At 43.8% G+C, this 26215-nt stretch overlaps 1 protein-coding gene across 5 annotated transcripts in view; it reads right to left on the bottom strand.

Annotated features, from left to right (window-relative positions):
* The window catches only part of LOC140190023 (uncharacterized), a 158538-nt gene that overhangs the window by 41653 nt on the left and 90670 nt on the right, over positions 1-26215 (bottom strand). For 4 of the 5 annotated variants that reach the window (XM_072246420.1, XM_072246419.1, XM_072246422.1 and 1 more), the window contains exons 11-14: positions 25391-25693; positions 12699-12992; positions 8260-8553; positions 3907-4209 (exon numbers count right to left, since the gene is read on the bottom strand). In XM_072246420.1, the coding sequence (XP_072102521.1) occupies positions 3907-4209; positions 8260-8553; positions 12699-12992; positions 25391-25693 (1194 nt within the window). The remainder of the gene's footprint in view (positions 1-3906; positions 4210-8259; positions 8554-12698; positions 12993-25390; positions 25694-26215) is intronic. The other variant, XM_072246421.1, reaches the window with a different exon arrangement.

Here is a 26215-nt window from a genome sequence, read left to right as displayed (position 1 = left end):
CTTGGTCGACTGGTGTCTGAGTAACCTTTTCCATGGTCCTTAGGACTATCAGTTTCAAGTCTAGCATCATTCCTGAATTCTCTACTAAAACCAAAACTCCGTGTAAAGTCTCTCTTGGACACCCATTGCACGCTCGCTGCGACCATAACGCCTCCTGACTAGGCCTCCGCGCCCGTCTTCAGCACTTGGGTTCGTTCCACCGCCACGTCCTTGCAACGGAACGAACTGGCCACGGTGAACCCAGCGGATACCCATCCCGTACAACAGGTCCTGGCAAGCCAACGTTACCTATTGAGCACTCACGACTACTACGTGAGATCGCAGAAAGCATCCGGACACTATCCACGAATGTGCAGCAGGTCCATGAACAGGCGGACCGGGTCTCCACTTTTTTTCTCCGTCCTTTCCGAGAACCCCGGCTACCCAAACAGCTCCGCTCGGGATGACTTCGCCCTTGAAATGAGTAACACCACCCCCTCAAGAGTCCCCTCAAGGCTATGTACCAGAGCCTGAACCCTACGCCGGGGACCTAGATAGGTGCCGGGCCTTCGTGTACAATTCTCCGTAGTCTTTGGTCTGTAGCCACGTTTCTGCACTTCCGATGAAACAAAGATTGCGTCCATCATGGGGCTGCTACGAGGGGATGCCTTGTTTGGGCAACGGCTATATGGGATAACTGATCAGAGGTTTGTATTTCCTAGTCCTCCTTTGTTCCAAGACTTTCTTCATTTCAGTGACATTCGAGGTAAGGACGCCACGAACGGTTGCTTATTCTTTGCCCGGCTACGCGAAGTGTGGCCAGGTATTCCACTGAGTTCCGGACCTGAGCTGCAGTCTCCGGGTGGAATGATGAGGCCCAACGGGAGGACTTTCGACAGAGCCTCTCGGACAAGTTCAAGGATGAGTTGGCCGCGATGGACGACAAGGAATGTCTGGACTCTCTGACATCATTAGCCATTCGATTAGATTATCGACTTCAGGAGCGTCAAGGGAAGAGAGCCGAAAGCCGCCAAGATCCATGCGCATCCACCGAACTTTTCTTGTGTCTCATTTAAAGCCAGTTTCTGTCAGCTATTTGTGTCCCCCAGCGGAGACTCATCCACCTGCCCGTATCATCGATAACCATCCGGTATACACCATCCGACAACTACTAGATGTGGGCCGTCGGGGCAGGGGTTTCCAATACCTGGTGGACTGGGAAGGGTACGGTCCACAGTAGCGTTCCTGGGTCCCACGCTCCTTCATCCTAGACCCTTCCCTCATTCAGGACATTCATCTAGACCATCCAGACAGGCCCGGAGGATCGCCTGGAGACTGCCGGTGAGGGTGGGGTGGGGGTGGTACACACAAGATGCCTTCTGACAAACCCCACCTTGCCATTTATCTCAGTAATTAAGCTTCAATCACCTCATCTAATTTCCAATCATTCCCAGGTTGCACTAATTACACACACCGGCTTCCTATTTGGAACTGCAAGATATAGACACTGTGATCACAACAAGGAGCTGCCAGTTGGTTGGTCGACTCGTGTATGAGTAACCTCATTCCATGGTTCTTAGGTATACCGTTTCTAAGTCTAGCATCGTTTCTGAATTCTCCACGAAAACCAAGACTCCGGGTAAAGACTCTCTTGGACATCCACTGCACGCTCCCTACGACCGTAACGCCTCCCGACTAGGCCTCCGCGCCCGTGTTCAGCACTTTGGTTCGTTCCACCGCCACGTCCTTGCGACAGGTACGTTCCAATGAGACAGGGAAAAGATAGTAGTGTACAGGAAGCGTGTTGTAAAAAGGCTGTTGTAAATCTAGTCCAGAAGCAAAAAAGAGCTTACGAAAGGTTCTAAAAACTAGCTAATGATAGAGATCTAGAAGATTATAAGGCTAGCAGGAAAGAGTTTATGAATGAAATTAGGTGAGCCAGAAGGGGCCAGGAGAAGGACTTGGAGGACAGGATTAAGGAAAACTCCCAAGGGCATGTATTGTGCTGTAGATTTTCCATATGTCGATGTTTCTATGATAAATAGTTTCGTTGGTCTCTATTGTTGTTGATGATTGGCATGGAGACATTCAATAATTGGATTCGCCAAATGGAATTACGATTTATAACTGAGGTTAATAGTGACCAATGCTCCAGTAACGTATTTCGAGTCGGCAGGACTCTTAACAATGTATGGCTAAGGACAAGGTTCGGAAAAAGAAAGGTACGTATGTTTTTCGTGAGAAGTTTCTAAAATATAGCAACTTAAATATGAGAAGTGTTGTTGTGTTAAAATACCGCATGAGAATTCATCCAGTTTTTCCCCGTCGGAGATTCTTACTGGTACTACGATTCTCCACCTCACTTCTATAGAACATTTTCAAAGTTTCCGATATCACACCTAATCCTCGCAAGCTTCTCGGGAAGACACGGCTTGCTTTAATCGTAATTGCGCTTACTTATTCAGCCCAGGACAGATCCTCTGAAAGAATAACAGCGCAAAGTTTGAACTTCTTCACACGCTCGACTTCTGATGAGGACTATTTTTTTTTGGACATCTGATTTCATCTTCCTAAAGCTAATGATCAGCTGTTTGGTCTTGCTGACGCTGAGTTGTGTTGTTGTATAGCACTCACCAAGATTTCAATCTCCCTCGTCACTACCTATGAATCCTCCAACGACTTTACTGTCGTCAGTAAACATATATATGACATTATAACTGTGCTTAGACTCATATTCATGAGTATATATTTAATTTTATTTAATATTGAGAAACAGCGCAGAAGTAGCCATCCGACGCCTTCAAGACTCGCTGAACAGCAAACCCACGATGTAATCCTAGCCAAATCACGGGATCATTTACAATGGGCAATTACCCTACAAAACCGGTGAGTCCTTGACCTGTCAGGGAGAACAGGAGTACCGGAAAAACCCTATGTTGTATCAGAGAACGTAGAAAATCGTTAGTCAATGGCAGAAATGCAATACTCGTCACCTGTTTTGTAATGTAAAGTGTCTGCTAACCACTATAAAACAAGTCTTCCAACGGGCGAAGCACGCAAACTTGTGGTGTCACTGTGCAGATGCAAATGGTGGAGAAGATGCGGTTACCAAGCCGAATTCACTGAAATTTCCAGTGTCTTGAATTAAAGCTCCTTTAGAAGGGAATTTCGGGTCCAAGATCATAGCTCCCTGAAAATAACTACGCTGGCTGACAGAGTGCCAAAGAAGTGAAGAAGCCTATCTCCATTTATTGGGCGAGGAACTGAGCTTAAGCGTTGTGAAATCATGTTATACTTCCATAAATCTCTATGGAGTCTGCTTCCGGGATATTCCATTCAGTTATGATCGCATTAATATAGGAAGGTGGGAGAGATTTTTCGGGGGCTGCGGAAGGCTGCAGCAGATGTTCACCAGAAAACTGATGGATTAATGGTCATATACTGTCAGAGAGAATGGACAAAACTTTCTTGTCTTCTCTGGAGCGACTGAGATCTCGTAGCTATTTATAAAAGTGTGGTACTCATAAAGAGAATAGACATCCAGTGTCTTTCTGTCGAGGTTTGAAATATCTCATATCGAAGGGCTTGCATTTGAGGCGAGAGGAGGGAGATTATAAGCATACGTATGCGGTCAGGTCTTTGCTCAGAGTTTTGGATGCTGAAATATGCTGCATGTTTTTAGAGAGTAGGGATGGAGTTAAATACGACAGAGGCGTAATGGAGCCTTTGGGTACAGCACTTAATCGTGCAGGAAATGAAAGAATATGAATATTCTGTCGGCAAAAGGAGTTAGTTTAGTTAAGCATTTGCTAACTAACTGAACCAGCTCGCTGGAACTCTGTTCCTGGTGCTGTATTAGATTTTGATCGATGTTCTAATACTACCAATCAGTGCATCAACGTGCATAACAGGAACCGAGACACTAACCTGTGACTATAACACGAACATTTTGGCTGTAAGGGGAAGTTATCCATCGACCGGATATTTGTGTCATCAGAACGCAGGCGTAGACGCCAGCCATGTCTTTGCTCACATTTTTCATGATATAAGAGACATCTCGTCGGTATTCATGGTGTTCACTGCTGTTGATGAGAGGAACGGTGTCTTTCTTTAACTGAAGCATCCCAATTTCAACGGGGTGTTCTGCAACGCAGGTTATGTTGACTGTTTCCCCTGGCACATAGATCGAATGATCAGGACTCTTGCAGATTTTGGGACCCGGCGGAGTATCTGAAACGAGAGACGTGCAGAAGAATTGTATGAGTGCGCATTCAAATATGCGAAAGAAGTATTCTCCCTAAACTGCTGCTGTATTAATTAATTAGTCAAAGCATAGGTTTAGACCGCATGTTCGATTACCTATTAAACAAACAGCTTAAATTGAATTCAACGATATTTTTTGAGTTGACGAAACATCACTTTCCCTTTGCTCTTATGCATGATGTGCATGACGTCAAATGTACACTAACTTTTTTGCACTGAAGGTGAAAGTTCAAGGTAAATGTAAATTCACTTTAAACCACGTCAATATTATTGTATTTTATCCTGAGATTCTTTTTGTTAGTTATTTGCAGCAAAAACAAGGAGCACAAGTTGCATCACACAGAAAGGAAACTGCGTAGTAAAGAAATACTGCAAAGATGAGTTGTAAAGAGGGCTGATCGTAAGTCTCTAGGTCGTAACATCCGTTCAGAGTAGTGCCGATTACTCTTACGTAAGACGTTACAGGAGACATGGTATTTGCATAATATCATCCTGAACCTGGTTATATGTGATCCATTCATAAATAGTTGTAAGTAAATAGTGAATTGAACGGTATTACAGGCTAGTTCCAGAGGTTTGGCGATTTGAATCCGTTTTCATGGAATTCAGAAGAATAAGAGGGATTTTGCATTTAACATTGAGAGGCCAGGAAAATTGTTACCTCGCAGGCAAATAACCTCTGCAAATCTCTGCATACGTGGCCGGTAGTGGCTTGAACGTTAAGTATTGTAAGCTGATGACAGATACATGATTTGAAACTCGGAGATCTGAGTATTTTGGGAACTGAATGGGGAAGTAGGTTTAAGCCAAGCATACAAGAAGCATGAGAGTATTCAAAAGTCTTAGAAGTGTTTCAGGACCTTGTAGCCTATTCCTGCTGGTACTCTGTTTTCACTTTGTGTGATTTTCCTGTTTTTCGCTTCCCATTCTGTTGCTGCTTTATAAAAATCTAGTTAGGGCGCATTTGAACTATCGGATTCGTTGTTTCAGGTTTTGGTTCGGCAGGATTTCTCTCTCTCTCTTGTACTCGCTAAGCTAAGAAGGCAGTGTTCTCCAGCTTTAAAATCAGTGTGTCATTTCCTCCGCTCGCATTGTTCCTCGAAGCGTTCTTGGCACATTGTGTTCCTGCCTTCAGAAAACACAGGGTGAGCAGGCAGAAATCGTGAACTTATTGATACCAAATACATTAGAAGAAGGAGGGCGGATGTCCTGAAAGCATAACACAGGGATGCAGGGATGAAGTGGAAAAGCAGGACCACAAGGGTAGTAATCTCGGGATTCCTGTCTGTGCCACTTGACAATGAGGTTAGGAAAAGAACGTTTTGGCTGACAAAACACGTGGCTGAAGAATTGCAGCAGGGGGCAGTGGTTTACATCATTTCTGGATAACTAAGGCCACTTCCGGGGCAGGTGTGAGCTGTACAAAAGGGATGGGCTGCATATGAATCGGGGGTGGGGCGGGGGTAGGGAGGGAAATATTCTTGCGGGTAGGTTTACGAGAGCTGTTGGGAGTGGCTTAAACTAATGTGGTAGGGGTACTAGGAACTAGTGTCGTAGAGCTGAGGATGAATCAGCAGGTTTACAATTAGATGATGGGTACAACATGAATGTAAGCAAGGACAAGCCAATGACTGGGTATAAATGCAGACAGAGTAAATAGTTAAATAGTCCACACAGGCAAGATTCAAAAGGGTGAAGAATGCAGTGCTGACAGTGCTTTATTTCAATGCACGTAGCAAATTGGTCGGTATGACGTCGCAGGTATCACTGAAGCATGGCGCTCAACGAAGGCCATAGTATCCATCATATCCTTCGAACCTTTGCCATCAAAGGATATAATTTGTATCTAAACGGCAGGCTGGCAGGCATAGACGGTGGTGTGGTTCTGTTGGTAAGAGATGCAATTACATCTTCAGAAAGAGGTGATATGGGGTCGGAGATGATCGATTCTTTGTGGATGAAGTTAAGGAGCTACAAGGGGGGGAAAAAATGCGAATCATACGTAGGACTGCAAATAGTAGTCATGATGTGGGGATGAGATTGAGATGATACAAATGTAAAAGGCAGATCATAAGGCCAATGCCATAATTGTAATGATGGAGTTCAATATGCAAGACGATTGGCAAAATCAAGTTGGTGCCGAATCGCAAGAAGGTGCTCTCAGTGAATGCCTACGAGATAGATTTTTAGGCACCTTGTGCTTGAGCCTACTCGGGAAAAGGGTATGATGAATGGGCTGTTATACAATAGCCCAGCTCTTATTAGGGAGCTTAATGTAGAGTAATATTTCAGAGGCTGTGATATTAATATGATTAAATTCATACGGCAATTTGAGAGAGAATAGTACAAGTCTCATGTATCAGTGTCGCAAAGGATAAAGGGAATTACAAAAGCATGAGAGATGAGCTTGCCCAAGTGGGTTGGAGGATTGGAGTGTCAGGAGGCAAGAGTGAGTGCCATTGCTATTTCAAAGGAAAAAGCTCGAGGCAATCTCAAAGTTCTTAAAGTGGATAGGTAACTACACCAGATGGTCAGCACACTAAGTCCTGTGAGAAATTCTGTAGAAATGTATGATGGTGCATTTTGGTAAACGGAACAATAGTGTGGACCATATTCTAAATAGTGAGAATGTTGAAAGATCATAGATGCTTAGGAGTCCTCGTGCAAGATTCAAAGAATGTTAATTTACACTTTGAGTCTGCAGTAAAGAAGGCACCTTCAATGTTGACAATTATTTCAGGGGAATATAATATATAATTAATAAGATAACGCTGAGGATTAATAAAACACTAACCAGGCCACACTTGTAGACTTGTCAACAGGTTTAGACCCCATATCTCGGAATGGATCTGTTGTCATTGGAGAGAGTCCAGGAGAATTTCACAAGGATGATTCGCGATTGAACGGGTTAACATATGAGGATCGTTTGGCAGCTCTGGGCCTGTACTCTTTGGAATTTAGGAGAACGCGGGGCGGTGGGGGTGGGGTTGGATCTCGTTGAAACCTACCGAATATTAAAAGGACTAGAATGGGTGGTTGAGAACAGAACGTTTGCTATGGCGGGGGTATCCAGAAATAAAGACAGTGCCACAAAATTGAGAGGTGACCTTTTTAAAAAGAGAGGTAAGGAGGATTGATATATATCCTCCTAACCTCTCTTTTTAAAAAGGTCACCCCTCTGTTTTGCGGCTGTGCCTCTATTTCTGTAGTGTATATATGTGTGTGTGTGTGTGTGTGTGTGTGTGTGTGTATATATATATATATATAATATGTGTATATAATATATTTATATTATGTATATAGCGAGTGGAGACCGGTGGAATGCTTTGCCACAGACTGTGCTGGATGCCATGGCCGTGGTATATTTTAAGGTGGAAGTTGATACTTCAAGGCAGGTGTATGGGGTTGTGTGTGTGTTTTGGAATCAGCAATGATGGAAGGGTGCAGCAGACTCGATGTGATGAATTCTAATCCTATATATTATGTTTGTGTGACTTTTGGACTTCTTGTCTACTGTCAACCAGTCCAAGGTTATTTTTTTCCCATTAGTTATCTTTCGTGACAACGTCCCGAATGTTCTTCATGAAGTTTAAATAGTCGTGGTCTGGTCTGACAGTTAATTTTGGCTGTTTTTTTTCCCTCTTTCTCAGGAAAGGATAATCCCGTGTTCTTTTTTTATTTCTTTTCTATTTGCAGGCCCACTATTTCATCAGTCGCTTAAGACGACCGAGTAAAATATCTTTGTTACCAAGTTAAACCATATTAAGGAAAATTAATCGCAATAACCGAGGTCTGACAATGGGCAATCCAATGGTTGCGGTCTGCACTTTATAAGATTCACAGAATCGTCTTTACCCGGAAGGAAACATTGTGTTAAAGTTCCCTGAATATATTTTGTTTAGAAATTACTCTGTTTTGAATAAACATACTTCATCATTCTGGTGATTATACTTGATGATTTTCCAATCACGGAGGGTTTGATAGAATGGAACGCTATAAAGTGGATGCCTTACTAACCTGCGACGTTAATTCGAATGTGATGGCTGATAGAAGAACGTATGAGTCGACCCGATTCCATTTTCATAAAGATACAAGCGTAGTCCCCTTCACTGTCAGTATTGACAGCTTCAACATGATAGTTGAACTGCTTCTGGTTTCCCGTGCTGTTTATGATAGAGACCGAGTCCTTCAACAACTGAAATTGGCCTGGTGAGCCACGCCACGCGACATCACAAGTAATAGTAACTGCTTCTCCAGTTACGTAGACTGGGTATTCTGGACTTCTTGAAATTTTGGGCTGAGGTGGAAGATCTGGGCAACATAATTAAGGAGAAAATGCTGAATAGTGAATTCATCAGTTGCAGTTCATAAAATATTTTTAAAAATCGTACTTTTGGAAACAAAACCGCAAACTTGGATACTCTCACCGTAAGGGTTCAGACAGTAGGAATGTTTGTGTTTTTCCCACTCTTTATCTAAAATCTCAAGGCTTATTTCTTGCACTGTTTTAAATTTGCCCTAATATAGCTGATGTTTTCGAGAATCACGATGTTCTTGTATACTTATTGCTATTCATTCTTTATATTTGCTCATTTAAAACAGTAGAGACGCAGAAAGGGTAGCAGAATTCTTCTCTTGATGGATGTAGGAAGGCGGGAGACAGCCTGTGTCCTTGAAGACTACTCGAGCAGGACGTACATCCCGCTTCAACTTCTAACAGTTCGCTGGAACTGGATGAACTTGCTATCATTCAAGAGGCTGAATGTGTGATGGCAGTGACATAGAGTGGTATCTACCCCTAAGATGCAGGACTTAGGTGACCGCGTGAAAGCCAGGAATGGGAAAATGGTTCAACTTGCAATGGAGAATACCGTGATGACCATGTCCCTCAAAAAAAAAAAAAAAAAAAAACACAGATATAACACTTTCGCTACTGTTGCGTGGGGGGATGCCCGAGCAAAAATAAGTGTCTAGGCAGTCACGTGACTGGATCTAGTGCTGTGACTCAGAATGGAAGAGGGGAGAAGAGGCGTGCTGAAGTGAAAGGGGATTCCTTACTTAGGGGAACAGAAAGCAGTTAATGTAGACAAGATAGAGATTGCCGGATGGTATGTTGCCTCCTAGTTTTCTGGTTCTGAGGCATCTGGGATCGAGTACTCCGCAAGCAGGTGGTGGAGGGATTAGGGAGGCAGATTTTGTTAAGATCTCAGAAAAAGTCAGGAATCTTGATAGTATCCATTATATCCTTTGAACCTTTGCCATCAAATGATATAATATTTATCGAAACGGCAGGCTGGAAGGCATAGACGGTGTTGTGGTTCTGTTGGTAAGACACGCAATTACATCTTTAGAAAGAGGTGACATAGGGTCAGAGATGGTCGAATCTTTGTGGGTGAAATTAAGGAACTGCAAGGGTAAAAAAAAAAAAAAAAAACAGTATGCGTATCATATATAGGCCTGCAAATAGTAGTCATGATGCGGGGTGGAGATTGGGATGAGGAAAATGTAAAAGGCATGTAATAAGGGCAATGCCACAATTGTAATGCTGGAGTTCAATATGCAAGTGTCATGGGCCGGATCGGGGTCCTTTTAAATTTACCTTGTTTGTTACGATCCGGACCGTTGATTCCCTGTTTTCCCGTGTCCCTCGACTTTGCCGATTAGAGGCAATTAACGCTCAGCTGAACTGGTAGTGTATAGTTTCCGGCTTTCAGCCGTTCGGCTCGAGAGCGTCTGCAAAGTCATCAAAGGTACGGTGTGCCGATGTCATCTGGCTGGAGTAAGCCTAGTCTCTGCCGAAGCGAGTACCGGTAATTCGCCCTTCCTCACCGGAGCAAACCTGTCCAGTTACCTCGTCAAAGCGAGCCTGCAAAGTTTCCTCACCGAGGTGGATCCGTCAGTTAACACGCCGGAGGGAATCAAGAACGGCTGTTTACTATTCCCGGGCCGAGTCAAGAGCTCGCCACTACCTGGAGGATCCAAGTCAAGTCGTGGCTCCGGCGGCATTCAAGCACCAAGACAAGTCCCGATTCCGACCGCATTGAAGTACCAAGTCAAGTCATCTCCCTATCGGCTTTCAAGCACCAAGTCAAGTTCTGGCCCTGGCGGCTTCCCAGTTCTGAGTCAAGTCCTGGTACTGGCGGTCTGTGATTCCTGTCCTACCCCCTTGTCTGAAACCCTTCTCCACCGCTCTTGGCTCTAGCCCTCGTCTGCAGCCCCCGCCTGCACACTGGTCTAGTTCCATCGCTGGAGCTAGATAGGTAATATCTAGTGTTCATTCGTGTTGGTCTTGTCTCGTCCTCGCCTCCGTGGGTAAGTCAGTCCGTCTGCCGTTACCCCGCGGGGAGTCACGTGTTGAGTGTCTTTTTCTCACCGCCGTGGGGTAAGTTAGGCCGTCTTGCCGTTGCCCTGCGGAGTGTCATGACTCCTGGCCCTATGACCTGTACCCAAGGAGGGGTTCCGGCTCTCCGTTCTGTGTGTGTGTCCATGGTTCCATGAACTTGCCCTCCCGAGACCGAGGCTCTGTTTTCCATCTTCCTCCTCTCCCTAGCCCATGTCACGTCCATGCCTGGTTCTGGGGTTCGAGCCCGAGACAAAACCCAAGTACTAGGTCTTGCCCAGTCTCTGCCTCGGAGTCCATACCCTAGCCTCTTCATGTCTCCTCTAGTTCTGGGAGCCGATTCCGAGTCCAAGCCCAGATCCTTCGTCCCAGCCTAGTCGTAGGCCTGAGTCCTTGTCCAGTTCGCTGGTTCCTGCTCCTGCCTTGCTCTCCTGGTATCGAACAATAAACTAAATCTAAGAAACCTCACAAGATGGGTCTTGCATTTGGGTCCCCCTTGCTCCCAATGCCCCCGCCACTGTGATAGCAAGACCTTTGGGAAAATCAAGCTGGTACCGAATCGCAAGAAGGGGTACTCGCGGAATGCCTGCGAGGTGGATTTTTAGGCACCTTGTGCTTGACCCTACGCGGGAGAAGAGTATCATGGATAGGGTGTTGTGCAATAGCCCAGCTCTTATTAGGGAGCTTAATGTCGAGTAATATTTCATAGGCAGTGATATTAATATGATTAAATTCATACTGCAATTTGAGAGTGAATTGTACACGTCTCATGCATCAGTGTCTCAACGAATAAAGGGAATTACAAAAGCATGAGAGATCAGCTTGCCCAAGTATGTTGGAGGATTGGAGTGGCAGGAGGCAAGAGTGAGTGCCATTGCTATTTCAAAGGAAAAAGCTCGAGGCAATCTCAAAGGTCTTAAGGTGGATAGGTCACTACACCAGATGGTCAACATTATAAGTCCTGAGAGAAATCCTGTAGAAATGTATGATACGGCATTGTAGTAAACGGAACAATAGTGCGGACTATATTCTAAATAGTGAGAGCGTTGAAAGATCATAGATGCTTAGCAGTCCTCGTGCAAGATTCAAAGAAGGTTAATTTGAACATTGAGTCTTTATTAAAGAAGGCACCTTCAATATTGGCATTTATTTCAAGGGAATATTATTTCAATGGCAGCTCTGGTCCTGTACTCATTGGAATTAAGGAGAATGCGGGGCGGTGGTGGTGGGGTTGAATCTCCTTGAAACCTATCGAATATTAAAAGGACTAGAATGGATGGTTGAGAACAGGACGTTTGCTATGGCGGGGGTATCCAGAAATAAAGGCAGAGCCACAAAATTGAGGGGTGACCTTTTTTTAAAAAGAGAGATAAGGAGGAATTATATAGCCAGCGAGAGGAGACCTGTGGAATGCTTTGCCACAGACTGTGGTAGATGCCATGTCCGTGGTATATTTAAGGTGGAAGTTGATACGTTCAAGGCAGGAGTACGGGGTTGAGTGTGCTTTGGAATCAGCAATGATGGAAGGACGCAGCAGACTCGATGTGATGAATTCTAATGCTATATATTATGTTTGTGTGGTTTTATGGATTTCTTGTGTACTGTTAAACAGTCCCAGGCTATTTTCTTACTCTCATTGGTTATCCTTCCTGAGAAGGTCCCGAATGTTCTTCGTGAACTTTAAGTAGTCGTGGTCTGCTCCCGCAGTTAATTTTGGCCGCTTTGTTTTTTTTTTTTTTTTTGCGCACGGTAAAGGATTGCCCAGTGTTCTTTTTTCTCTCTCTGCGTGCAGGCCCAATATTTCGTCAGTCGATTTAGACGACCGAGTAAAATATTCTTGTTACCAAGTTAAACCACAATAAGAAAAAATAATTGCAATAACCGAGCTCTGACAATGGGCAATCCAACAGCTTCGGTCTGCACTTTATAAGGTTCACCGAATCGTCTTTACCCGGAAGGAAACATTGTGTTAATGTTCACTGCAGATAATTTGTTTAGAAATTGCTTTCTTTTGAATAAACATACTTTATCATTTTGATGATTATACTTGATGATTTTCGAATCACTGGAGTGGGTTTGATAGAATGGAACCCTATAAAGTGGATGCCTTACTAACCTGCGACGTTAATTCGAATGTGATGGCTGATGGAAGAATGTATCAGTCGACCCGATTCCATTGTCACAAAGACACAAGCGTAGTCCCCTTCACTGGCAGCATTGACAGCTTTAACATGATAGTTGAACTGCCTCTGGTTTCCTGTGCTGTTTATGACAAAGACCGAGTCCTTCAACAACTGAAATTGGCCTGGTGAGCCACGCCACGCGACGTCACAAGAAATAGTAACTGCTTCTCCAGTTACATACACTGGGTATTCTGGAGTTTTTGAAATTTTGGGCTGCGGTGGAAGATCTGGAACAACATAATTAAAGATAAAATGCTGAATAGTGAATTCATCAGTTGCAGTTCATAAAATATTTTTAAAAATCGTACTTTTGGAAACAAATCCACAAGCTTGGATACTCTCAGCATAACGGCTTCAGACGGTAGGAATGTTTGTGTTTTCCCTACTCTTTATCTGAACTCTCAAGGCATATGTCTTGCACTGTTATAAATTTGCCCTATTTTATAGCTGAAGTTTTGGAGAATCAAGATGTCGTTGTATACTTATTGCTGATCCTTCTTTATATTTGCTCATTTAGAACAGTAGAGACGTCAGAAAGGGTAGCAGAATTCTTCTCTTGATGGATGTAGGAAAGCTGGAGACACCCTGTGTCCTTGAAGACTACACGCGCAGGACGTGCATCCCGCTGTAACTTCCAGCACTTCGCTGGAACTGGATGAACTCACTATCATTCAAGAGCTGAATCTGTGATGGCACTGACATAGAGCGGCTATGAGACCAGGTGAAAGCCAAGAAGGAGAAACTTGCAATGGAGATTACCGTGGTGACCATCCCCCTCTAAAAACAGATATCAGTTTTTCCGTATTGTTGCGTGTGGGGATGACCGAGCACAAAAATTCTAAGCAGTCATGTGACTGGATCTGGTGCTGTGACTCAGAACGGAAGAGGGGAGAAGAGGCGTGCTGTAGTGAAAGGGGATTCCTTACTTAGGGGAACGTAAAATAGTTAATGTGGATAAGTCGGAGATTGCCGGATGGTATGTTGCCTCCCAGTTATCTGGTTCTGAGGCAGCTGGGACTTGTACTCTGCAAGCAGTTGGTGGAGACATTAGGGAGGCAGATGTTCTTAAGATCTCATACAAAGTCAGGAATCAAAAAGCTGAGTATAATGCGACTGATGTCATGAGCTGCGTATATTTTAATGCAAGACGTATCGTAGGTAAGGAGTCTGCACCCAGGGCATGGAATAATAATGTTGTAAGCATTGGTGAGGGCTGGTTACAGGAACGACGGATTTACAACTCAATGTTCCGCGATTCTCTGGTATTACGAGTTAAGAAAAAAAGCCACGGCTCTGCATAGTCCGAACAAATTGGATAACACGTCTAGTGAAGCGTTATAGGTGGAACTGAGGAATACCCAAACGAATGAACATGTTAATGGGCTATATTATAGACAGTCCAACAGTACGCAGAATTTAGAGTGACAGTTGTGCAGAGATTTTCCTACAAGAAACACAAGGTTGTTAAAGTAGATTATTTTAACTTTCCATACATTGACTTGGACTCCCACATTGTAAAATGTCTAGGTGGGATAGAGTTTGCTAAAAAGGTTTAGAGAAGTCTCCTTAATCAGTATGGCATCTCCATCTGGTTTTGGAGTAGCAGAGTAACAGACCGGACGTCCCGAGAAAAGACTGACGGAACGGCTGACAGAATCATAGGGTCTCTGTACCATCCGTCGGAGACATTCATCAGGAGGGCCGCGTATGCAGGTCCCTAATTATAATCAAATATCTCACGCACCCTTTCCAGCAGCCTCCTTAAAATTTTCTATCAGGCAGGAGAGTCCAAACCATAAAGACAAGAACGATGAGGACGGCAAACAACGTCTTCCGTCAGGCCATTACGGTTCTGAAATCTCTGTGTTATCTCATTCCAAGTATCACTTGCTAATTTGTACTGTACCATACACTATTTAGTTTATGCACTTTACTTCGTTTATCTGCGCGTAATTCATTTGTAGAGTGATATCTTACTTGCCGTGTGAAGAGTGCTAGCCCTGAAAGATACTTCGCATGTCAATGGCTTATTTTATCGAAGGGTAATATTCCTTTCCCTACATCATTACTGACTAAGAAAGAGACATTTGGTTTCACTGAGTGTTCACCAGACTACATAAGAACGGCGGCGACATTAAACCAGATTCTGAGTCTGGAAATGGCTCCTGATCTGCAACTGACCGTTACTGTTATTCCAACTATTGGCTCGCTGAAGATCTATATATCAACATGATACCTTGGTCAAAAAGGACACAAGCGTAGTTTGCTTTACTGTCAGAATTTTTATTTATAATTTGTTAAGTGGGTAACAGTCAGGAGAGGGAAGGGCAAGAAGCATATGCTAGACAGTACCTCTGTGGCTGTTCTCTTAACGATAAGTACTCCTGTTTGAGTACTGTTGGGGGAGACGGCCTACCTAGGGGGAGAAAACAGTGGTCGCGCCTCTGGCACAGATTCTACCCTGTGGCTCAGAAGGGTAGGGAAAGGATGGCAGCAGTGATATGGGAATCTATATTTAGGGGGTCAGTCAAGCGATTTTGAGAATGCAGGAAAGAAACGAGGATGACAGTTTGCCTCCCAGGTGCCACGGTTCGGGATGATCCTGATCGCCTGAACGATATCTTGATATAGGAAGGAGAACAGCCAGAGGTCGTGGTATATATTGTTACCAACGACATAGGTAGGGAAAAGGACGAGGTCCTTAAAACAGACTACAGGGAATTAGGAAGGAAGTTGAGAAGCAGGACCTCAAAGGTAGTAATTTCCGGATGACTGTTTGTGGCACGTGACAGTGAGTATAGGAATAGAATGAGGTGGAGGGTAAATGCATGGCTGAGGGATTGGAGCAGGGGGCAATGATTCAGGTTTGTGGATGACTGGGAGCTCCTCTGCGGCAGGTGTCACTTCCACAGAAAGGTGGTTGGCCTTGAATCCCAAGGGGACCTATATCCTGGCAAGCTGGTCTGCCAATGCTTATGGGGAGAATTTAAACTAGAATTGCTGAGGGTATGGGAACCAAACTGAAATGACGGAGAAAAGAGAGGTTGGCTAACAAATGGAGAAAGATTGGAGACAGTGCGAAGGGAGAATAAAGCAGGTGATAGGGAAGGAACACGCTCAGATCGATGGTTTGAGATGTGCTTACTTTAATGCAAGGAGTATCATAAATAAAGCGGATAACCTTGAGAGTGGGTCTGACATGGTCCCTTCAGGCAATCCCCCATATTGCCATTTATCTCAGCAATTGGGCCTCAATCACCTCATTTAATTTCCAATTATTCCCAGGTTCCACTAACTACACACACCTGCTTCCCATCAGGAACTGCAGGGTAAATACCCTGTGATTACAACAAGGAGCTGCCAGGGATGCAGGGACTCGAGGTGGCTTGACTGGAAGCTGGCTGTGTTTTGCTTGATGCGTGAGTGTGTTTTGGAACCTGTTGTGGGAAAGAGAGTGGGGAAGGAACGGAAATTGCTCGGAGGGGGTCGTGTGGGTCCGGTAATGGCGGACAAGATAAGAGGTGGGGTTGAGGGAAAGAAAGTGGAGAAGGAGAGGGATAGAGACTTGGAACCAGAGGTATGCAGCTGGGGAGAGGTGGATTATTGTGAAGGGAGAAATAAAGGGAATGAGGAGGTAGTGAGGGGTCGGATGAATAAAAACCAAGACAAAGGGAATAAAAGAATAAGAAATGATAGTGGAGAAAGCTCTGAAAATGAGAAAGATGAACAAGCTCAGAGAGGAGCTGTTGTCATAATTAGGTTTAATGAGAAGGCTCAGGGACATATGAAGAAAATTAACCCGTTTGCGCTAACAACAACTCTGACAAATAAGGTAGGGGAAATAGTATTTGCAAAAGTCCTTAATGATGGCAACTTATTGGTAAGATGTGCGAATGAGGAACAACTTAAGAAAGCACTCAAGCTAAAAGAGATAGGAAAATGCAAGGTGGAATACACTGGGAGGGTGGGAGCACAAAACAGTGGTTGTAAAGGAGTGATCACGGGGATACCAATGAGTATAAATATGGAGGAGATAAAGAGGAATATCAAAGGAGGGAAAGTAATGAATGTTCGAAGACTGAAAACAAAGGAGGGAGTGAAAAGGGAAAGTGAATCAGTATTGATTGAATTTGAAGAAGAGAGTGCCAAGCAAGGTGTTCCTGGGTTTCATGAGTTACCCAGTAAGGGTGTATGTGCCAAAGCCACTGAGGTGCTATAATTGTCAAAGGTTTGGACACGTGGCTAAAAACTGTAAAAGGCAGAGGAGATGTGCTAGATGTGGGGGTGATCATGAATATGGAAAGTGCGGAACAGGAGTTCAACCAAAATGCTGCAATTGTGGAGGAGCTCTTAATGTTGCATATAGTGGGTGTGAGGTTGTGAGACGGGAGACTAAAATTCAAGAAATAAGAGTGAAAAGAAAGATCACTTATGCAGAAGCTGTAAGAATGTCAAGAGAACAGAATAATGTTCCTAATGAACAGGGAGCAATAGGGATACGAGAGATGCAACAAAGAACAAATGACAGGATTTATGTAGACAAAAAGGCTCTAGTAACATTCATTGCAGGAGTGACTAATAGTACTGCTGAGGTAAAGTCAAAAAGTGACAAAATTCAGCTGGTGGTAAAAGCAGCAGTAAACCATTTAGGGTTAGTAGGACTGACATGGGAGGAAGTGAGGGAGAACCTCAGTATCAGTCAAGCCAGGAAGTGTCATGTGTTGGTTAATACTAATTATGGTGATTCTTTTAAAATGGAATGCAAGGAGCTTACTGGCCAATAGCCAGGAATTCAAGCACTTTATTAAAGAAATGGTTGTAAAACCGGATGTCGTGTGTATTCAGGAAACTTGGTTGAAACCAACTTTAGACTTTGTGGTATATGGGTATACAATGATAAGGAAAGATAGAAATCTAGGGGGAGGAGGGGATTGTGCTATGTTAATCAAGCAAGGTATACCATATAGGGTACTGGAAAAAGGAGATGATCAGGAATACATAGTGGTGGAAGTGTGGGAGAGAGGGGAGGGAGTGGTTATAATTAACTACTACAATCCATGTAAAAGGTTGGATTTGGACAGCCTATTAAAGATACAAGGACAAAACAGACATAAAGTAGTGTGGTCTGCAGATTTCAATGCTCATAGCATAATATGGGGGGGGGGATCAGATTACAGATCCAAATGGAAAGGTAATTGAAGATTTGATGGAAGAAAGGGATTTGGTGTGTATGAATGATGGTAGCGGCACAAGGATAGATATAACAACAGGAACTGAGTCAGTGTTAGATATTACATTAGTGTTTAATACCTTGGCTGGCATTAGTAACTGGGGAGTTTGGACTGCTTCAACAGTAGGCAGTGATCACTACCCAGTTTTGTGCTCAGTGGGTGAAAGAGTTGAAGTAAGACCAGGTGGCGGAACCCCAAAGTGGGTGTTTGAAAAAGCTGATTGGGGTAAGTTCCAGAAGTTGAGTGAAGAAGGGTTGACAAAGATTGATATTTCTGGAAATGTAGATGAATTAAACAGTCAGGTGACTTCAGCAATTATCATGGCAGCAGAAGGATCTATACCTAGGAGTAAAAATAGGATGAATAGAAAACTGGTACCACGGTGGACAGAGGAATGTTGTCAGGCTGTAAAAAACAGAAATAGAGCATTCAAGCTATTTAAAAGAACCCATAATATGCAGCATTTGGTTCAATATAAGAAAGCACAGGCAGTGGTGAGAAGAACTATACGTCAAGCTAAAAGCGCAAGTTGGAGGAGTTTTTGCGACAAGGTAGGAAGAACAACACCTGTGGGAGAGATATGGGGAATGATTAAGAGGATGGGAGGAGATAGAAGGGAACGGGAATATCCAGTAATGATATCTGAGGAGGAAACTGCAGTCTCCAGTAGGGATAAGGCTGAGGTCATGGCCAAGTCATTTGTACTGATACACAGTTCAGAAAATTTGTCTGAAGAATGGAGGAGAAGAAGGGAAAGAATAATGAGCCAACACCCAGGTGTGTTAAGCAGGAGGGAAGGAACAGATGATATAATTGATGATCCATTTACATTAGCAGAAATGGTGAGAGCAATAAAGAGATAGAGACCAACCTCCCCAGGGAAAGTTCTGATATGCTCTGTGATGCTAAAAAATCCAGAAGGAGCGCTCTTGAAGTTGCTGCATTTTTATAACAGAGTGTGGGAGGAGGGAAGATTACCAAGTGCATGGAAAGAAGCACTAGTAATTCCAATAAGGAAGCCTGGCAAGGATCTGTCAAAACCCACTAGCTACAGACCAATTGCATTAACATCAAGTATATGTAAGATAATGGAAAGGTGATAACAAAAAGGTTATCATATGAGCTTGAGAAAAGGGGAATGCTGGCAAGTTATCAGTGGTTTTAGAAAGGGAAGGAATTCCATGGACTCAGTGATTATGTTAGAGACTGAAATAAGGAAGGCCCAGGCAAATAGAGAGTCAGTAGTGGCAGTGTTCTTTGACATTGAAAAAGCCTATGATATGATGTGGAAGGAAGGATTATTAATTAAACTGCACAAGATGGGGGTTGGTGGGAGAGTTTTTAATTGGATTAAAGATTTTTTGTTTGGTAGAAAATTTCATGTTCGGATTGGATCAGAATTATCAAAACAGTACATAGTGGAAAATGGCACACCTCAAGGTAGTGTGATTAGCCCATTACTTTTCATGATTATGATCAATGATGTCTTCACAAAGGTACCAGTGGATATAGGTAGGTCACTGTTTGCGGATGATGGGGCCTTGTGGAAAAGAGACAGGAACATGGACCATATAATCTGGAAACTACAAGAAGCAATTGATAAAGTGATAGAGTGAGGTTATGATTGGGGATGTAGATTTTCACTAGACAAAACTCAATCTGTATGTTTTACCAGGAAAAGGGTTGAGGTAGGGAAGAAGTTAAGGATGTATGGGGTTGAATTAGAAAGGGTTGCATCATTTAAATTTCTGGGAGTTATATTTGATTCACGATTAACATGGGCAGACCATATCAGGAAAGTTGAGGAGAAATGTAAAAAAGTAATAAATGTGATGAGATGTTTGACTTGTAGGGAATGGGGAGCAAGTTGTTCAGCTTTGAAGAGAATGTATGTGGCTTTAGTAAGATCTGTATTGGATTATGGAAATATAGTATATGGATCAGCAGCTAGGTCTCTTATAAGGAAACTGGGTGTGATTCAGGCTCAGGCCTTGAGAGTGTGCATTGGGGCTTTTAAAACGTCAGCAGTGTCAGCCCTACAGGTAGAAATGGGAATAATGCCTTTGGAACTAAGAAGGTGCAACTGATGGCAAACTACTGGGCTAACTTTCAGGGGAACAATGATTCTCACCCTACTAAAGGAGTGTTGCAGGAGTGCTTGGAAAATGGGAGGTTTCAGGGGGATACCTTTAAGTCGGGTAGGGAATGATATCGCGAAAGAATGTGGAGTATTTGATCTGAGGATAAGTCCTTCAGTAGTTTATCCGGTTGTAGCTCCATGGAAGCTTGTATGGCCTGACATAGACTGGCATTTGTTAGAGGTAAAAAGGAGAGAAAGATATAAAACAGATTTGATAAATGCATTTAACTGTCATGTGATGGAAAAGTATAGTGATTATACTCACATTTATACGGATGGTGCGAAGGAACCTGCAACAGGAGTGACAGGGTTTAGGGTGGTCATACCAGCAAAAGCAATTGGAATCAGCAGAAGAACATCTAATAAGTTAGGAGTGTTTACAGTGGAGATGCTGGCGGTGTTGGTTGCGTTGCAATGGGTACAGAAAGCCAGACAAGTCAAAGCATTGATATGTTCAGATTCATCCTCAGTTCTAGCAAATTTAAGGTCTTTTCACACAAACAGTCGGCAAGATGTACTTTATGAAGTCCTTCAGTTAGTTACAAGGATTGCAAATCAGGGAGGTCAGGTAAAATTTCTATGGGTTCCAGCACATGTAGGGGTGAAGGGGAATGAGAGGGTGGATGAGTTGGCAAAGAGGGCGTTAAAGAAAGAAAATGTGGAAATGCACATTAGTATCAGTAAAGCAGAGGTTAAATGTGTAATCTGGGAAAAAGTCAACCGAATGTGGCAAGAAAGATGGGACAGGGAGGGGAAAGGGAGGCATTTATATCAAATACAAAAGAGTGTTGCAGTTACTAGGGTAGGTAATGGAAACAGAAGAGAGGAAATTGTGTGGACTAGGTTAAGGCTGGGACATTGTGCATTAAACAAAACATTGAAAATGATAGGGAAACACCAGACAGGATTGTGTGAGGAATGTCAGGGAGTCAGTAGAACGTGTAGTTCTGAGTTGCAGGAAGTATGAGATAGAGAGAGATGATGAGAAATAAATTAAGGGAGTTGGGGATGCAGGAATTCACATTAAAAGGGTTGCTGGGCATGGGTGAGAGAGCACAAGTCCGGGTATTTTTTAGCATTTTTAAAGGGTACAGGGTTTTTTTATAGAATATGACGAATAAACAGGAATAAGATACCAGGATGGTCAAAGATGGGAGGGTGAAGTGTAGGTGTGTGTGTGTGTGTGACAGAGAGAGAGATTGGGTGAAGAGATTTAGAATACATGGCTAGTGCACATTCTGGAGCAGAGGGTGGCGGTAATGCACCATTAAGCTGGATGCCAACCGCCGTAAAACAAGATACAGACAGACAGGAGCTGCCAGTTCCTTGGTCGACTCGTGTCTGAGTAACCTTGTTCGATGGTTCTTAGGACTATCAGTTCCAAGTCTAGCATCATTCCTGAATTCTCTACTAAAACCAATACTCCGGGTAAAGACTCTCTTGGACACCCATTGCACGCTCGCTAAGACCATAACGCCTCCTGACTAGGCCTCCGCGCCCGTGTTCAGCACTTGGGTTCGTTCCACCGCCACGTCTTTGCGACGGAACGAACTGGCCACGGTGAACCCAGCGGATACCCATCCCGTACAACAGGCCCTGACAAGCCAGCGTTACCAATTGAGCACTCACGACTACTTCGTGAGATCGCAGAAAGCATCCGGACACTATCCACGAATGTGCAGCAGGTCCGTGAACAGGCGGACCGGGTCTCCGCTTTTTTTTCTCCGTCCTTTCCAAGAACCCCGGCTACCCAAACAGCTCCGCACGGGATGACTTTGCCCTTGGAATGAGTAACACCACCCCCTCGAGAGCCGTATGTACCAGAGCCTGAACCCTACGCCGGGGACCTAGGTAGGTGCCGGGCCTTCGTGTACAATTCTCCGTAGTCTTTGGTCTGTAGCCACGTACCTGCACTTCCGATGAAACAAAGATTGCGTCCATCATGGGGCTGCTACGAGGGGATGCCTTGATTGGGCAACGGCTATATGGGATAACCGATCAGAGGTTTGTATTTCCTACTTCTCCTTTGTCACTGAAATGAAGAAAGTCTTCGAACAATCTATTCGAGGTAAGGACGCCACGAACGGTTGCTTACTTTGTCCGGCTACGCGAAGTGTGTCCAGGTATTCCACTGAGTTCCGGACCTTTGCTGCAGTCTCCGGGTGGAATGCGGAGGCCCTACGGGAGGATTTTCGACAGGACCTCTCGGACAGGTTCAAGGATGAGTTGGCCGCGATGGACGACAAGGACTGTCTGATCTCATTAGCCATTCGATTAGATTATCGACTTCAGGAGCGTCAAAGAGAGAGAGCCTAAAGCTGCCAAGATCCATGCGCATCCACCGAACTTTTCATGTGTCTCAGTTAAAGCCAGTTTCTGTCAGCCATTTGTGTCCCCCAGCGGAGACTCATCCACCTGCCCGTATCATCGATAACCATCCGGCATACACCGTCCGACGACTACTAGATGTGGGCCGTCGGGGCAGGGGTTTCCAATACCTGGTGGACTGGGAAGGGTACGGTCCACAGTAGCGTTCCTGAGTCCCACGCTCCTTTATCCTAGACCCTTCCCTCATTCAGGATATTCATCTGGACCATCCAGACAGGCCGGGAGGATCGCCTGGAGACTGCCGGTGAGGGTGGGGTAGGGGGTGGTACACACAAGGTACCTTCTGACAAACCCCACCTTGCCATTTATTTCAGTAATTAAGCTTCAATCACCTCATCTAATTTCCAATCATTCCCAGGTTGCACTAATTACACACACCAGCTTCCTATTTGGAACTGCAAGATATAGACACTGTGATCACAACAAGGAGCTGCCAGTTTGTTGGTCGACTCGTGTATGAGTAACCTCGTTCCATGGTTCTTAGGTCTACCGTTTCTAAGTCTAGCATCGTTTCTGAATTCTCCACGAAAACCAAGACTCCGGGTAAAGACTCTCTTGGACACACATTGCACACTCGCTACGACCGTAACGCCTCCCGACTAGGCCTCCGCGCCCGTGTTCAGCACTTTGGTTCGTTCCACCGCCACGTCCTTGCGACAGGTACGTTCCAATGAGACAGGGAAAGGATGGAAGTGTACAGGAAGCATGGTGTAAAAAGGCTGTTGTAAATCTAGTCCAGAAGCAAAAAAGATCTTACAAAAGGTTCCAAAAACTAGCTAATGATAGAGATCCAGAAGATTATGCTAGCAGGAAAGAGATTATGAATGAAATTAGGTGAGCCAGAAGGGGCCACGAGAAGGACTTGGAGGACACGATTAAGGAAAACCCCCAAGGGCATGTATTGTACTGTAGATTTTCCATGTGTCGATGTTTCTATGATAAATAGTTTCGTTGGTCTCTATTGTTGTTGATGATTGGCATGGAGACATTCAATAATTGGATTCACCAAATGGAATTACGATTTGTATCTGTGAGGTTAATAGTGACCAATGCTCCAGTAACGTATTTCGAGTCGGCAGGACTCTTAACAATGTATGGCTAAGGACAAGGTTCGGAAAAAAAAAAAAACGTACGTATGTTTTTCGTGAGAAAAGTTTCTAAAATATAGCAACATAAATATGAGAAGTTTTGTTGGCGTTGTTGTGTTAAAATACCGCATGAGAATTCATCCAGTTTTTCCCCGTCGGAGATTCTTACTGGTACTACGATTCTCCACCTCACTTCTATAGAACATTTTCAAAGTTTCCGATATCACATCTAATCTTCACAAGCTTCTCGGGAAGACACGGGTTGCTTTAATCGTAATTGCACTTACTTATTGAGCCCAGGACAGATCCTCTGAAAGAATAACAGCGCAAAGTTTGAACTACTTCACAAGCTCGGCTTCTGATGAGGACTATTTTTTTGGACATCTGATTTCATCTTCCTAAAGGTAATAATCAGCTGTTTGGTCTTGTTGACGCTGGGTTGTGTTGTTGTTGTGTAGCACTCACCAAGATTTCAATTTCTCTCGTCACTACCTATGAATCGACCAACGACTTTACTGTTGTCAGTGAACACATATATGGCATTATAACTGTGCTTAGAGTCATATTCATGAGTATATATTTAATTTTATTTAATATTGAGAAACAGCGCAGAAGTAGCCATCCGACGTCTTCAAGCCTCGCTGAGCAGCAATCCCTCGATTTAATCCTAGCCAAATCACGGGATCATTTACAATGGGCAATTACCCTACGAAACCGGTGAGTCCTTGACCTGTCAGGGAGAACAGGAGTACTGGGGAAAAACCCCACGTTGTATCAGAGAGAATGTAGAAAATCGTTACAGTCAATGGCAGAAATGCAATACTCGTCACCTGTTTTGTAATGTAAAGTGTCTGCTAACCACTATAAAACAAGTCTTCCAACGGGCGAAGCACACTAACTTGTGGTGTCACTGTGCAGATGCAAATGGGGGAGAAGATGCGGTTACCAAACCGAATTCACTGAAATTTCCAGTGTCTTGAATTGAAGTTTCTTTAGACGTGAACTTTGGGTCCAAGATCATAGCTCCCTGAAAATAACTACGCTGGTTGACTAAGTGCCAAAGAAGGAAAGAAGCCTACCTCCATTTATTGCCCTGGCAACTGAGTTTAAGCGTTGTGAAATCATGTTATACTTCCATAAATCTCTAGGGAGTCTGCATCCGGGATATTCCATTCAGTTATCATCGCACTATTATAGGAAGGTGGGTGAGATTTTTCGCGGACTGGGGAAGGCTGCGGCAGATGTTCACCAGAAAGCTGACTGGATTAATGGTCATGTACTGTCAGAGAGAATGGAAAAAAAACTTTCTTGTATTCTCTGGAGCGGCGGAGATTGAGCTGAGATCTCGTAGCTATTTACAAAAGTATGGTACTCATAAAGCGAATAGACATCCAGTGTCTTTCTGTCGAGGTTTGAAGTATCTCATATCGGTGGACTTGCATGTGAGGCAAGACGAGGAAGATTATAAGCATACGTATGCGGTCAGGTCTTTGCACAGAGAGTGCTGGATGCTGAAATATGCTGCATGTTTTTCGAGAGTAGAGATGGAGTTAAATACGACATGCGCACTGGAGCCTTTGGGAGTAGCACTTAATCATGCAGGAAATGAAAAAAATATGAATATTCTGTCGGCAAAAGGAGTTAGTTTAGTTAAGTATTTGCTAACTAACTGAACTAGCTCGGAGGACCTCAGTTCCTGGTGCTTATTAGATATTGATCAATGTTCTAATACTACCAATCAGTGCATAGAAGTTCATAACAGGAACCGAGACACTAACCTGCGACTATAACACGAACATATTGGCTGTAAGGAGAAGTTATCCATCGACCAGATATTTGTGCCAGTAGAACGCAGGCGTAGACGCCAGCCATGTCTTTGCTCACATTTTTCATGATATAAGTGAGATCTCGTCGGTGTTCTTGGAGTTCACTGCTGTTGATGAGAGGAGCGGTGTCTTTCGTTAACTGAAGCAGCCCAATTTCAACGGGATGTTCTGCAACGCAGGTTATGTTGACTGTTTCCCCTGGCACATAGATCGAATGATCAGGATTCTTGTAGATTTTGGGTCCAGGCGGAGTATCTGAAACGAAAGACGTGCAGAAGAATTTCTATGAGTGCGCATTCAAATATGCGAAAGGAGTATTTTCCCTCATCTGCTGCTGTATTAATTAGTCAAAGCATAGGTTTAGACTGCATGTTCGATTACCTATTAAACAAACAGCTTAAATTGAATTCAATGATTTTTTTTATTGAGTTGACGAAACATCACATTTCCTTTGCTCTTATGCATGATGTGCATGACGTCATATGTAGAACACCGTGTAACTTTTTTGCATTGAAGGTGAAACTTCAAGGTAAATGTAGATTCACTTAAAAGTACGTCAATATCACTGTATTATACCCTGAGATTTCTTTTCTTGTAGACATTTGCAGCAAAAACGAGCGCAAGAAAGAGACATCGCACAGAAAGGAAACTGCGTAGTAAAGAAATACTGCAAAGATGAGTTATAAAGAGGGCTGATCGTAAGTCTCCAGGTCGTAACATCCGTTCAGAGTAGTGCCGATTGCTCCTACCTAAGACGTTAAAGGACACATATGGTAT

Source organism: Mobula birostris, chromosome 29, assembly GCF_030028105.1.
Source record: "Mobula birostris isolate sMobBir1 chromosome 29, sMobBir1.hap1, whole genome shotgun sequence".
Lineage (NCBI taxonomy): Eukaryota > Metazoa > Chordata > Chondrichthyes > Myliobatiformes > Myliobatidae > Mobula > Mobula birostris.
The sequence above is the reverse complement of the archived record's forward strand: the minus strand, read 5'-3'. Positions and strand labels throughout refer to the sequence as shown.